At 39.3% G+C, this 16363-nt stretch overlaps 1 protein-coding gene across 1 annotated transcript in view; it reads left to right on the top strand.

The window, feature by feature from the left end:
* The window catches only part of LOC134804794 (division abnormally delayed protein), an 85493-nt gene extending 69929 nt beyond the window's left edge, over positions 1–15564 (top strand). The window contains exons 5-9 of the mRNA XM_063778035.1: positions 181–349; positions 9267–9517; positions 10023–10149; positions 13595–13760; positions 13852–15564. Of these exons, the coding sequence (XP_063634105.1) occupies positions 181–349; positions 9267–9517; positions 10023–10149; positions 13595–13760; positions 13852–13970 (832 nt within the window). The 3' untranslated portion in view covers positions 13971–15564. The remainder of the gene's footprint in view (positions 1–180; positions 350–9266; positions 9518–10022; positions 10150–13594; positions 13761–13851) is intronic.
* Positions 15565–16363: the final 799 nt, after the last annotated feature.

Raw genomic sequence — 16363 nt, 5'->3', positions numbered from 1 at the left:
ATGTCTGTCCGTCATTATACTTGCATCGGATTATCGTACATTACCGCACAAGTGCGATAATGTAATGAAAAAGCGCGCGTACTTAATATTTCCGATTATGAATTTATAAGCGGTTCAATAAGTTCCACGTTACAAGAAAGAGTGTGGAAAATAATGTAAAGATATGTAACATTGTTGCAGATGTGTGGGGGCGCCGGTGGCGGAGCTGGCGGGCGCGTGGACCAGCTACGTAGAGGGCGTGGAGGCGCTGGCGCGGGCCGACGCCGACGCTGCCCTGCGCGCGCTCGGCGAGCGCGTGTCACGAGCCGTCATGCACGCGCTCGAAAACAAAGTTCAGCTCGAGAAGAAGGTCAGCACGTTACTCACTACCGTCGTTATACCTTTCACACACCCAACCCCAACACACATTCCTCTTATGTATTAGCGCGAGAGACTTAGGTACATCGACTGTAAACTAACATCTAAAGAGCCGAACGAGTGAAGTGACTTACGGTGCGCTGCCGTTCCGTTCCGCCACGCATATTCGCAGATTCGCTTACAACATTACCTAATCTCACCATGAGTTTCGCATCTGCACGCAGTAAATCTCGCTTGCACCAATGTCAGTACGAGCGAGATGGAGAGATTATGTCAGTGTCAAACTCGTGGTCGGGTAAGGATATGTAACTTTCTTAGAACGTCACATTTTGAGTAGGTAAGTATGTCACCTTAGAACATAATAAATAAATAATTTGGTGACAATCTTACCCTGATCTGCCTAACCCAAACTAAGCAAAGCTAGTACTATGGGTACGTATCACTAACGACTGGGCTATAGGCCTGCTAGGAGGCCATCAAACGCGGCCGTTCCAGTCTGAGAATTGATTGAGTTGATTCATTGTTTCGAAGAGTTTCGGGACTGAAGAAGTTAGTCACTTTGATATGCAATAACAATTTAGTTATACAACATAAGACCATTTATGCTGAAATTGCCTGACTTCAGCTGCAAAGATTTATTTCTCGCTTTTCTCTCTCTGGTACCCGTAATTTAATATACTTAATTAAAGTTATTGTGTAAAGGCGGAAGCACATACTCGTATCCGACCCGAGGTGCACTGTGCATCGTGCACCCAACATGCGATATATATGTCGTCGGCAAATTGTAAGAATCCGCCGTTTACAAACGGCGTCGGCATATCACAAACGTTTCGCTTACGGCGAGTTTTGTAAAATGTCGGCATTATGTATTAATATTAATGCCTTATTATGGCATTAACGGCGTCGGTTGTAATTTGCCGCGGCATTTTGATCGAATTAGTTCTTTATTTTACCACGCGTGGCGCTGCACATCAAAACTATGAAAAACGCTGGGGTGTCCATCAAACCTGGAGTTCTTGGATGGTTCCACCGCACTGTTTCTTTTAAAAAAACATTTCCTTCACAACTTAACTAGACGGAGCCTACGCTTTTTAGGGTTCCGTACCCAAAGGGTAAAACGGGACCCTATTACTAAGACTTCGCTGTCCGTCCGTCCGTCCGTCTGTCACCAGGCTGTACTCACGAACCGTGATAGCTAGACAGTTGAAATTTTCACAGATGATGTATTTCTGTTGCCGCTATAACAACAAATACTAAAAACAGAATAAAATAAAGATTTAAATGGGGCTCCCATACAACAAACGTGATTTTTGACCAAAGTTAAGCAACGTCGGGAGTGGTCAGTATTTGGATGGGTGACCGTTTTTTTTTTTTTTGTTTTTTTTTGTTTTTTTTTTGCATTATTGTACGGAACCCTTCGTGCGCGAGTCCGACTCGCACTTGCCCGGTTTTTTATTTCCTCAAAGAGTATTGTTTTCACGGACGTCACACTAATTACACGAATTAGGAGCGGGGCTCCGTTTAGTTAAGTTGTGAAAGAAATTTAAAAAAAAAGAAACAGTGCGATGGGACCATCCAAGAACTCCAGATTTGATGGACATCCCAGCGTTTTTCATAGTTTTGGTGTGCAGAAGTTTGAAATGTAAGTTTCAGTTAAATTAATTTTTGGAATAAATTATTGAATAGGTACCTTCAAGATTTTTTTTGTAAACCATGGTCACCCTAGCGAAACCCACAACGTGTGACGTTGACTCTATTGAGCGCACTAACAATTTGCGTTCGGCAATTTGCAAACGGCGAAACGTTTGTAAAATGCCGACGCCGTTTGTAAACGGCGGATTCTTACAAAATGCCTGCGACATAAATAATGAGATGCTATACCACGGCACTCTTGTAATTTCATAGTATTTCAACCACGTGTTAGCGCCAAGAAACGTGGCACCTGGCACGTAGGGTAGTGTACTTACCTATGCGCAAGGTCTCTCATCGGATGTTCATACTTAATGTGATTCTGGCGCGTGGCGATCCAATAGTGTGTTTCGCCAAGTCAGGAACCTGCCCGATCTGGGGTCATATGTTACAGCGAGAGCAGCGTGGGCGCCTCGCCCACTTGGCCCCTGTCACAAACATATAAGTACCTTAAAAAGCTTAATGGCCAAAGGGCTATCGGTCCATCTTATTTGGATGTGTTTGGCAATCGACGCCAGCGCACATAATTTGAAGAATAATTTCCTACTCATGCGATTGTATACCAGTCATGTGTTGAATACCAGTCTACGATTGAATAATTTAGCGTTTGTGTAGGGGATCTCTCCAAAAAATCTCTTGAGTTTTTGCACTAATACATACACACTTACTTTTCAGGTAACTATAAGTAAATACTAGAGGCAGGCAGGGCAACTGGAATAAGTTTTACATTACTTATTAAATTCTTTAAAGTGAAAGTTTGAACTTATGAAATAATATGATTAATAAACACATTACCCTCCTTTGCGTCGCGCAGTCGGGTAGAAAGGGAGACTTTAGATTGACTCGAGAGAAAAAGCTTTTTCAAACCCAGGAATTTCAAATCATTTTTGAGTTACCTTCTTATAAGGTAAACGTACTATAGTGCTCGACATGCTAATGCCCAATAGATGACACCTTGCTGTCACCTCTATTGACAATGACTTAAGTTTCAAGATGACGTATACTGGGACCGCGTCGAGCAACAGTAGGTACGTTTACCTTACCTTTAACACATGTCATAGGTATATTCTTTGTATATTTAGATTTAGATACTTTGTAAAGTATCAGAATCAGACAGATTTCATAGGAAAGGATACGATAGGCAAATTTCATCTTCATTTAACGTAAGTAGGTAGTTAGTCACTCACCGTTGTTAGTTTTGAATAGGAACCTAGTGTACTGCTGTCGTGATTTCACTAGCAAACAGTGGTTATTAGGCCTGAGTTACACTTGTAAGTTTTACTTACGTAAGTAGGGACAAAGCTATTTGTTAGAATGAGATAACGATATTCATCTCTCATTCTGTAGTATAGCAGTGTCCCTACTTACGTAAGTAAAACTTACAAGTGTAACTCAGGCCTTAGGCAAGGCAAATACCCGCCACATCGGATGCGTAAGTCGTGAAACTGCCTATACCATACCAGCCCTCTTTATTAGGCACGCTCAATAGATCGGCTACATAGTTGACAATTTTTTATGAATGGTATCATTTCACCAGGTTTGTTTTGATTGCATTAAAGCAATATAAAAATCAGTCAAAATGTGTCAATTTTGTACTTTATGCACGAAACTGTGTGATACTGATACCTCATTGTATTTTATTTCATGGCATTTTATTTGTGATTTCTGCACTTTATAACTGCCGAATAATATATCTAAAACCTTATAAAATTCAATGTGAGGATTTATAAATTTACCCTTTAGGTATGTCGCAGTAAACGTTTATGTATAAGTCGTTATATAAAGAGAAGTCTCAGTACCTAAACAAAATCTACTGTGTTTGAAATATGTAAGTACAGGTTTATCGTGTCGTAATTACTCGTATTATTAAATGAATACGAATACCTATGTGATAATAAATAAATAAATATTATAGGACATTTTTACACAATTTGACTAAGCCCCACTGTAAGCTCAAGAAGGCTTAATTGTGTTGTGGGTACTCAGACAATGATATATACATATAATATATAAGTACTTAAATACATAGAAAACAACCATTACTCAGGAACAAATATCTGTATCATCATACAAATAAATGCCCTTACCAGGATTCGAACCCGGGACTATCGGCTTCATAGGCAGGGTCACTACCCACTATTAGGCCAGACCGGTCGTCAAATGTGATGGACGGATGGTATATTTAGGTATATTGTCAATAACTGGGCGATCGGCATCTCCGCACTGAGCTATGTTGCCTTGTCAACGCAGCCTGACTTCAATGCTTCACTTCATACACAATAAACCAAACCAGGTATTAACCTGTATCTTGCCAGAAAATACATTTGTGGTAATCTTCCGAAGATACTCGGAGACGCCACAGGAGACCGAAAAGCCGGCAGCTTCCTCGATCAACGTATCAGCTAAGAATTCAGCGAAGAAATGCTGCCAGGTCTATCCTTTCCTAGCCGCCTTATAAGTGAAAGCTAAGAGGCTAGGCGTGGGCGGCGCGGGCGCCGGTCGCTGCGCCGGCGCGCGCGCGCCGCTCGACCAGATCACATTCACCTTTCAGCTCGGATCGAGTTCCATCCACTAGTGATTTGTGTCACTGACCTTTCCTCTTCTATTCGCACGTTTCTGATTACATACTCATAGTCTGACTCGGCACATCGACATTAATACCGCGAAAACCTTAACACCTCAGCGACGGAAATGACGGAATATACATATTTAATTGAAGCTCTTAGTACATTTAAGACATTTTAAGCATTTAAGACATTTTAAGCTATTTAACTATAAATTAAGTAAATAATATATTCAACGGTAAATGCAGTCGAAAAGTACCTACACTCCGCGAAAAATTTGGACCTGTTAGTTGACGAGGAAATTGCGTTCCATCGAGCACATCAATGCTAAAATTAGAAATGCGTTGTATAGACTGAAAATTCTATATGGCATAAGGAATCATTTAACTGAGCCAGTCAGGTTAATGTTGGTGGAATCACTTCTCTCGTCACAGTTCAATTACTGTGATGCAGTGTATCGGCCAAGAATATTTGCCAAAACTGCCAAAGCTATACAAAGAGTACAGAATTCGTGCACGCGATTCTGCTACTCGGTGCCAAAGAGAGCCCACATCTCACCGTATCTTAATGAGAACTGTATACTTAAAATGGCGGACAGAAGAGTATGGCACTTAGCCTGTCTTATAAAAAAAATCTGTATCAACCAAGAAACCAGACGACCTTTATGAAAAAAATAACTGGTTAATGGATGAGCATAATCTGAACACCCGCAGTAAAATACAAAATAAATTATCTTTACCGCGCCACAAAACTGTTGGGTATAGAGGGAGCTTTAAATTCTCAGCATCCAAAATCTGGAATGATGTGCCTCCACCTATAAGAAATAATGTGTCCCAAAATACTTTTAAAACTAAACTACTATATTACTCTATAAACAGAAGAATACTTAAGCACCCTTGAAACACCTAATGAACCTAAATACGTACGCACCTAGTAATTTTTCATGTCTTGCCCTAGCTAATGTGTGGTTTTATTTTTATCTTTTCCCTCGCCTTTTTCTCATGCCTTACAATTTGCTAAGTTAACTTAGATTTAGTTATTAGTAAATTTAATAAAAACACTTGTTTTATATTTTAATATCTTATTCATAATTAGGGGTGAACTGAAAACCAGCGCTGCGCTGTGGCAGCTAGTCTGTAACACAGCAATTCCCTATTGTCACACCTACCTATTGTTTGTTTATAACATAGATGGACTTAAGAAATTATGTTAATTTAATTGTTGCTGTTCTAGTTCAACATGTTGTTTTGTTTGTTTTGCTTTTATCGTCATTGTATTCTTGTATGTGTGTGCTGGCAATAAATAATTGTCATTCTTATTCTTATTCTTAAATTTTGATTCCCTTGAGAGTTGGTCTACTCGACAAACTGAAACGGTGAAAAATAGAGATACTACTACTGAAAATACGTATTTTATACGTGACAGTAATTACGACACGATAAACCTGTATTTTCAAACACAGTAGATTTTGTTTACTGCGACTTCTCTTTATACAACTTACTTATACATAAACGTTTCTGCTACATACCTAAAGGGTAAATTTATAAATCCTCACATTGAATTTTATAATGTTTTAGATATATTATTCGGCAGTTATAAAGTGCAGAATTCCAGATTGTAAGCTGTCACATCCAGTATGGTATGGAGCACAGAAAACATCCATAACTCAATAGGTACACAAATAAAATGCCCTTACCGGGTTCGAATCCAGCACCTCCAGCTGTGTGTGTAAGCCAGGGTTAGACACAAGTGATACAATCTGAAGGCTCGTCATTAAGCGAGCTACGCATGGCAGTGACCATGCAGTGACAGTAGAGAAATAGTACATTATTGTCGAGGCTCGGAAGTAGCTACTTGCAGGCTGAGGATTCGTTTTAAACGGACGACCTTGGGAGTCCGTTTAATTGAATCCGAAGCCAGCAAGTAGCCTTCCCGCCGAGTCATATATAGTGCTTTTCTCAAAAATGGTGCAAGAAATATAAATATCATAGAAATATTTTACAAAAGCAACTTTCTTACGTATATATTTTCACAGAAAAAAGTAGAAACAATTGAAAAAATTAGCTTTGCCGCCTTTTTATTTTTTTAATAAAAAAATAGAAGTGTATTTTTCTGCCGAAAATACGCCAACCTATTTGAGACAGCTAAATAGTCACGGTACTAATCATCTGTTTGGCTGTTTAATGGGCCTGTGCCTTCATTTGATATGGCCATTTCAACTTTTAAAAAGTTTGGAACTCGACAAATAATGGAATTTGTATGCAACATTGCAGTCCCAAAATCGAGACTGCAATGTTTTTAACTTTTTAATTTTTGACTGACCATAAACTACGCGCTTCGCAACCTATTTTTTAAACGGCAAAGTCGACTTTGCCGTCCATTTTTGAGAAAAATAATGTTTTCATTTCTCATGATATGAAAGTGGCCCATCGTTTATCTATGAAGCGGGCTGAAAGTGATACGTTTATGTCCTAGAGCGTTTTACTTTCCAAGTAAATTAGCATTTTAAAAGTATTTTAGCATTTTTTTACGAGAAGCTTACTCGTAATCTCTGTGCTTACATTTATTTGGTGTATTATTTCCATTCTGATATTTAAGACTCGATTCCATAAATAAGGATTCTTTTACTTAAAAAATTAATTGAAGGAATACAATTAGTCATGTTTTGTAAATTACTCGAAATATTCGAAATGAAAATGTGTAAAGCACCGATTCTGACTCGAACTAAATAGGTACCTCGTCAGTAATGGGTGCCTTTCATCCCTTGGTTAACAATCTACTAAATATTTTTAGTTAGTAAATAAATTCAAAGTATAACCTGTTATTAAGGATTAATTATTGTGTTAAGTACCAGGATTCATGACAAGTAGTTTTTATTCGTCGCGTACTCGTGTAATGGACAGTATTTGTCTGCGCTGGAGCGGGGCAGCGGGCAGCGTGGTTTATTTGCGTGTGTCGCGCGGCGCAGCGGCCGTTCACACGTGCCGCGCTCTCGCGCCAGTCGCCACGCCACTCCAGATACTTATAGCAAGTGCCAATGCGGAATGAGCTGATAATTTAGGCCGCGCAAATATTTCAGGTGTCAGAGATATCAATACGTATTTATTTACCTATACATATAGGTACACTATTCCTACATTAATGTGCTTGCGTATATGTTAACATCACAAATGTTAACATTTTGTCAATTTCGTTTTGGTCATAATTCAATGATATACCTACTAGTGAATAGAATCAGGCGTTACTTTGCGGAAATCCATACTAATTAAAACCAAAATATTACTTTGCTAATCCGCGAAAAGATAACGTGCTAGTCAATCAGTGCTAACCCGTTATACTTACTTGCGTATTTTTACATGCAATTAATATTCCCACCCTCCCACCGCAAAAATAAATACGCAAATAAATATAACAAACCACCACCAAAAGAATAAACCTCGACACGTGTTTCGCCTCTCTACGAGGCATCCTCAGAAGTTGTTGACGGTCTGACGCCCGGCAACGGTTCCGTAGAGAGGCGAAACACGTGTCGAGGTTTATTCTTTTGGTGGTGGTTTGTTATATTTATTTGCGTATTTATTTTTGCGGTGGGAGGGTGGGAATATTAATTGCATGTAAAAATACGCAAGTAAGTATAACGGGTTAGCACTGATTGACTAGCACGTTATCTTTTCGCGGATTAGCAAAGTAATATTTTGGTTTTAATTAATATACCTACTATACATATATAACATTTATTATGTTCCTTTTTTTTTAAGTACTATGGCATTCCTGGTTTTTGTACTTATTTCCAAATCTAAACTCTCAGTCGTTGAAAGTCCGATAAAAACCTAGCCTACAGACAGTACAAACACACAGGTATTTCACCTGGCCACAAACGGAAACGCTTGAGATTATAAGTTTCTTCAAAATTGACTCGGTAAGGAAAAGTATTGACGCTACACCTACAGTCACACGTTACCAATATTTACAATACAATGATTTTGGTCCTCTGTCCTGTCCCGAGACTCAAACTCTCTCTATACCTCTATCTATCTATACCAAACACAAATTTCAACGAAATCGGTTCAGCGGTTTAGGTAAGAAGAGTTTAAAAAAGTTTTTTTTTTATTTCGGAATGGTGTCCATGAAGTGTCAATGTGATACTATAAATGAATTTGTCACTCCCGATTTATACAAAAATGATAAGTACCCAAACATGGCCTAGTAGCTTCACTGATGTAGATATCAAGATATCGAAAAACTTGACTTAATTAAACATTTAATCAGCTTTCGTTTTGTGTAAGTAGGTACCTAGTCATTTCGCTAAGACGCAAAGCTTCCAAGATATGTTTAAGTGAAAAACCGAAAAATGGGTCGTGCAGAAGAATACCGACTTCAAAAACGTTAAAATAAAATATTACCTCTTTTACATGCGCTAGCAACTGATATGTTTGAATTCGGTGCCAAGCCTGTACCTACCTACTGAATATCTAAAATTCTAAATAGTAATTCTGTGGAGAACATTGAGTTGATCGACTCTTAGTGACTATTACTTATATGTAGTTCATAACAATCAGAACATAATTCGTGACATATTCGGGGCATCTCTAATTTATACTTTTCTTAATATTGTCGCAGTCGTTAAGTCAGTAATAACGGGTGCATGTTGATCAGGTGCGGCTAGAGTGTGGCTCCCCTGACACGACGGAGGGCGGCAGCGCGAGCGGCGCGGGCGCGGTGTCGGCGGGCGCGCCGCGACGCGAGGCGTTGCGCGCGCCTCCGCCCGACGCAGAGCTGCTGCAGTTCGCCGCCTCGCTCGCCGCCAGCAAGAGACTCTTCTCGGCGCTGCCCGACTACTTATGCGACGAACCCGACTTCGCCCATGACGATAACGATCACTGCTGGAACGGGAACACACTTGGAACGTAAGTACCTGCCTAAGTTTTCATTTCTTTTTCCTTTTCATGATAGCCACTAGATTCGGACTAATGAAAGTAGAGACGTATTGCAACACCGTGTATAGAGCGATAATTCATTAATATTTTATTAAGTTTACTAGCTAGATATGCGAAATTAATTCCTATTTATCTTCAATTCAATAAACCGACATTGATTTTATGAGTACTATCAGCTCTTTTAGACTGAATCTATACGACCGCACTTCCTTGAGCCAATTTATGCCGGTTATGTACTAGTAGATATTCCTTTCATTTAGCTGTGTTAAGCTAAAATCTTTCAATATCAAGTAGGTACTTACTTGGTATTGGTACCTACTGTAACTTCCGAGAAACTCAACTCTGTAAGTGTAACATTTCTTCCGAAGGCTGTAGGTAGGTATTCCATAACGTGCCTCTTGCTAGTTTGAGAACGCAGTAAAGAGATTGACATGACATGGTCCATTACCGTTAAAAATCAACTCCTATTATCCAGGTACGAAAAACCCCTTGTTGCGAGCTCATCATTGAGCGACCAGAAATACAACCCTGAAGTTGAAGGCGCCGTGCCGCAGGACCCGAAGGTGGCGGCCATTGGCGACCAACTGCGGCAGGCCAGACAGGTAATTTTACGCTTATTTTGTAAGTACATTGCACATAGAACGTCCGCCTTTTCAATCTTCATATCGATGTACGGTCCAAATAAAAATGCAGTTAAAAGTGCATGGTTAGATTGGTTGGGTAAGATTGGGTATGATGATATGATCAAATTTGCGATAAGGGGCAACGTTCGGACTTCGAAAATACGCTTGTAGGTACTGAATAACCAGAATGACCCTTTTGCTTAAATCTTACGTAACGTTGCTTGTATACATAAAGCATCAGCCGCACCATAAGAATATGTAACATACATTTTGATTTCGTTTTCCTTTTGTAAGGTAAAAGCACTAGTAGTCAGCCTTATAACGAAATTTCTATGTTCAAGATCGCATAATTTGCACACTTATGGACCAATATGTATTATCAATGCTTTTTCTGTTCAAGAATTTAATAAAGTTAAATTTTTGTAAAGAATAAAACTTAATTGAATTTAGCTTTTGGACATAATTAATTAAATATAATAAAAGGGCCTTTTTGCCAGTAATCAGCCCCCTGTATACCAATACACAGCCTTTAGGAACCCAGTGCCCAGCCATCCCATTCTAAGGGCTGATTAGTGGGTCCGAGTAGAGCGAGCTTATTGTCCAGTGGTCAGCCACAGGCTGACTACTGGGTATTTAATGTATTTCAATCAAAGTCATAATAACGTAATTTTTTAAAGGGGCTTGATTTAACGAATTACACTTCATTTGAAAATAATAACAAATCATAAATCCTATGGTCAGCCTCCCCCGGCTGACTTCTGGGTTTACGACCTTTTTAAAATTACTGCTTCAAACCCTGTAGTCAGCCAGGGGAGGCTGACTATTGGATTTTGTACAAAAAAGTAGTTTTCAATAGTCAGCCGCCATAAAAATGTTACTTCCATACGGATTAATATTATTTTTTTACGTTTTTCGGATAGTTTGGGTATTAATTAGGTGAAGCAGTCCATATTCTTTTAAAAATAAATCACAATTCGGCTGCTAACGTCTTATCAAAATACCATGTGACATTCCAAAAAAAATGGCGCATATCTCATAACCTTTCATGTCAGAAGACACCACTACTTTGAAATTTTTTTGTGGATCATCATAGAGTATTCGTTTAAAAATTAAGGTATTTTTCAATTCATAGTATATCTATCTATAATATTCCCTACTTTTGACATGAAAATTAGAAAAACTTTAATATTTATAGCCAAAAATAGGCAAGAAAGGCTGACTACTGGTGCATGGCTGAGCACTGGTGCCTTTACCCTAATTGGGTTTATACTTTAGATTTTTTATTCATACCTAAAAAAACCCGATTTCGTCACTGACTCACTCACTCACTGATGATCATCAAAACCTTTAGGGTACTTCCTGAAGTCCTAGGAAGCTGAAATTTGGTATGTAAGATATATAGTCTTAGTACACAAACAATAAAAAAATCAAAATGTTGAATTTTTTGGCCTCTAAGGGGGTGAAAAGGGGGGATGAAATTTTGTATGTGGAATCAATAACAGCTGAACCGATTTCGTTGAAATTTGGTATGTTATGAGGGAGGATATATAATAGTTTTCAACCCCAAAATCACCCCTTAAGGGTGGAAAGGGCGTTAGGGGGAAAAGGGGGTTGAAGTTTGTATGTTGAATCAGTAAAAAGCAGATTGTATTAAATAAGCCCCCAGATACGTATTTCAGGATTTTTATCCCCAACCCTTAAAATTAGGAGATGGAAGATTGTCATAAGCAACTTAAAAAAATAAGTGAAATCCCACGAAAAACATTTTCATGTAAAATGTTGCCAAGACGAAACCATAAAAAAGGTCGTTACGGCGAGTAGGTAATTACCTACTCGTAAAGTGTTTATTGATACTTAATCATAAACTGTTGAGGGCATGTGCACCGAACATCTGACGGCCGCCCGGCGCTGCTCCCGCGACCCACTTTTTACTTTGGCAATGCTGCCGTATATTCTAATCAGAGTATGGCAGCATAATAGTTGTGATCTAAAGCATTCTAACATAACTTTTTGTAACATTACCGTTTTTAACAAATAATTAACATTGTAGAGGCTTAATTAAAAAAATAATTAACATACATCATTCACATTTACCTTTTCGTTTAACAGCTACATACTATCAACCGCTAACTCGTATCCTCAACATAAACATAACTCGTTTCTGAAGGATGCTGCTACGATAATAATCCTATATCCAATTATCGCATATCCAATTATAATGATTTGACGTCTACAATTATTACTCACACATTTAGCTGCAATTACTTATAACCGGAACCTATTAGGTATGAATAACAAAACTTTTAGTAAAATATGTAAAATAATATTGATGACTGCAAAATTGCAGCGTTCTAGCACTAACGATCACGGAGCAAAGCCTCGGACAGACAAACTGACGGACATGGCGAAACTATAAGGGTTTCTATATAGTTGACTACGGAACCCTAAAAAAGGGGGAAAAAAAGAGATATTTCTGTATGTATGTATGAACCAAGGAATAATAGTCTTAAACGGTATCCTGAGGCCAAAGTGCAAACTCACTTCACTTATTTCGCCTACTAATAGGCAAATCGCGACTTTGTTATGGTTTATCGATAACTTTTCACATCACTAGATTGTCGACATTAAATGTCGACTATTGCCCATCAGTTTTTTGTCTGTGTACGTATTTAGAAACTTGACCCCGCCCTTAAAATAGTGCGATAAGGACAACTGCAGCTTAGGCGAGAAATCCTGCGTAAAAATCTCAAAAATCGAGGTTTCGTACTCGACTGTTTCCTCCTCCAAAACTTAACCAACCGTAACCAAATTTGGAAATCTAAATGATTATGAAATTATCTGTGTCGGACCGTTTTGCTTTTTTGGCTAATTGATATCAGTTTTGAATACCACGCCTCATTGCTGCATAGTCAATTAGGCCATTTTGGCCATTTTTGAAGGGCTCTAGCGCCTTAAAATACAAAAATATCAAAAAAAAAAGCAAAACGGTCCGACACAGATATTGACAATATAATCTGTGTTGATAAAATCATTGCTCTAGCTTCAAAAACCACGGAGGAAACAGTCGAGTACGTTTGTATGGAGGAATGATCGCTCCTGTTGGCTCTTAATCGTATTATACAGTAAAATCTTAGTAAAACACCAACCTCCTTAGTCTAAAATTGTAAACCGTATTAATCCACTGATAATGATAAAACGCATCAACATTTTCTAAGCGGTAGGTATCTACTTATTAGGTACCTACATTATAGATCTAGGTACGAGGCCTCTCTATTAGTGTGCACACGGAATACAAACATAGGATCCTTTGATTATGAATATGAACACTCAACGCGCACATACTTACAATGATTAATTTGGCTGGTATTTAATGTCGGAAGCAGGGATTTCTCAGAGCAATCGATAAAGTAGTGAATGTACGCAGCTGCTGGCGAGCAACACGTGGAGCAGAGCGCCGGCCGCCGAGGCGTTCATGCAGGGCGACGAGGCGGGCGAGGAGGGCTCGGGCTCGGGCCGCAGCTACGCCTACGACGACGCCGCGCTCGACGCCGAGGGCTCCGGCGAGGAAGGCTCCGGACACGTCGCCGTCGGTAAGTTCCTTTAGACACCGCGCGTAATACCGAGCCGGAGTGCTCCTTATTGCCGTTCTCTTTCAATTGAGGTATGATATTTTGTGATCAGGAAGCCGGCCGGACGGGGGAGAGGAACCGCGAGCACAGCCGCCGCCGACGCCTGGCGGGTCGGACAGCGCGTGCGCGCCGCCGCTGCTGGTGCTGGCGCTGCTGGTGCTGCTCACCTAGGCCGCGGCCGCGCCGCTCGAGATCCCGTCGCGACACTTCCGCCCCTGAGGAGTCTGAACTACCTAACAGAATTCTCATATCATTTAGTGTGAAATCACGATTAGGTAAAAAGCCTTGCGTAATAATCGTAGTGTGAAAAATTTAAGACTCCTAAGTTTTTCGTACCGTTTATTCGGTGATACTTTAGCGGATTCCTAAGAACGTTATATATGAAGAATACTGTCTGACAGTAATTAGTTCCAGAATTATTGACAGTGTGTTTGCTCTTCTTTAAAGAAAAAACTGGTGATAGAATAATGCATTGTCGTTTTACATCGTACGAGTTATGCATTTAAATTAACCATACCTACGCGATAGATTTTAATGGCCTGCAATTGTCAAATGCATATCAATATTTTATCAATAAACGTTTTTGTAAATATAATCTATACCTATTAGATACGAGTACATTTATGAAATGAAACATATTACATTTTTTTTGCATTTAACGTGTTCAAAACGTCATATTGTGGTATTTGCAGTCGTAGCCACGAATTCACTGTTGAATTGTACTAGCTGATTGGCAATAAATTTATAAATATATAAAGGAAAAACGTATAACGATTAGAAAAAGTGATAGAATTATTAAGGGTTTAATGTACAGATGTAAATACTTAAAACTCTGACGGTCTAGGTGCTTAGCTAGTAAACATATTTTGTTGCCATATTAAAATTACGGATACTATTATTTATAACACTAATTAAGTCATAATTTAATGTATTAATATTTTATGTGATACTGATTTAGTTAAGTCGATAAGATTTATTGCATGCGAATTAAGTTATTTATAAATTGTAAATTGGTCCTGAGGTTGACTGTGGCATATGTTATTGCTTATTGCGGTGTGCCTACAGTAGTGTATGAGTACACTTGTACAGCAGGAGACAGGGTGGGAGGCGGGCCCGCGGGCCGAGCTCGCCAGGGGCGCTCACGACTACGACAGGCCCCAATCAACGTGCTGGTTTGTCAAAGCCAACAACGGCTGCCCAAAGCAGCGTTACCCTTTGGTTCTTACTTATTGAGGTAGAGCTGCATGTAGTTACAGTTGCCCAAGTCGAAGACGAGTTGTAATTTTAATGAGAATACAATTCAAGTGACCCATCTTCTCTTGTTAGAAGTCAGTAAAAATAGCATCATGCGCGGACGCGGGGCACGCTTGTACGCCGGCAATCTAGCGCTTGCACCTGTCCTCTGTTGTGACTCGTCATCGGACCCACTAAATGACTAAAAGTAAAAATATTTATATAACATCATATTAATCATAATAAAAAGTATGTACGTATGTAGGTATTATGTACAATCAGACACCATGTAATGGTGCGCTGGAGTTTTTGTAAATGTGTTGTAGGTTATATGGAGGCGTATAATGGAGAGGACCAGAATTGGCACGTGGAATATATATTGTTAAAGTGTCGTTTGAGACGACGCGAATGTTCATGTTATGCCTTTACTCAGTAGCGGCGAGCACCGCACTTCGTACCATAGATACCTAGTTATTGTTTCCGATAACCGAAAGCCCGACACAGGCTTCGGACTCTGTCGGAAATTACTTAACTCAACAAATTGTAAATATATTGTTGGAATGATGGTAAAATTGATAAAAAAAGAAGACATCTTGCTGTTAAATCTGAATATATATTAAAATAAATATTAATTGTACCACGCATGATTTAATTTCATTTAATACAACCATACCTACCACCATTGAGGCCTTTTACAGCCTGATGACCCAGACTCCGAGAAACAAATAAATAGGAATTCTAGATACCTTCCAAGCTTTTATAACTTTTTTATATTTTCTTACATCATTTCTTATTGTAGTGTTGCTCAAGCCCCTTGTTGTACAACTTCTTATTATCTTCTTCTTCTTCCTCATGAGGGATCATTGCTGAGGATCGCGACCACATGTGATTTGTCTCCATTTTGTGCGGTCATAAGCCATGTGGACTGCACGGTGCAAACTGCCGCCACTGAAACACCACCTTCCCAACCGTCAAGTGCTGTCCTCTTAATGTATTCGCCGTACAGGTTAAACAACTTTGGTGACAGAATAGAGCCCTGCCTGACGGACGCCCCGTTCTCTATGGAATTCCCTTGGCATTTGATTCTCCAGTTTCACGAATTCACAACTTCTTATAGCTAGCCCCGGAAAGTGGTAATACATAATGAGCGAGCCTGCATCCAGTAATAAGTTATCCTTCACTATTGGAAGCAGGCATCTGGCAGCTCATGAAGGCCAACAAAAATAAAAAAGGCTTCCAACTTGAAATACTTGAAAAAAGAGTGCCAGTGAAGCGTTCGATTTAAAGAGGCCCGGTCCTATATTTTTAACATTAGAATAAATGACAGAGTT

The sequence above is a fragment of the Cydia splendana genome, chromosome Z, assembly GCF_910591565.1.
Source record: "Cydia splendana chromosome Z, ilCydSple1.2, whole genome shotgun sequence".
NCBI classification, from domain to species: Eukaryota; Metazoa; Arthropoda; class Insecta; order Lepidoptera; family Tortricidae; genus Cydia; species Cydia splendana.
The sequence above is the reverse complement of the archived record's forward strand: the minus strand, read 5'-3'. Positions and strand labels throughout refer to the sequence as shown.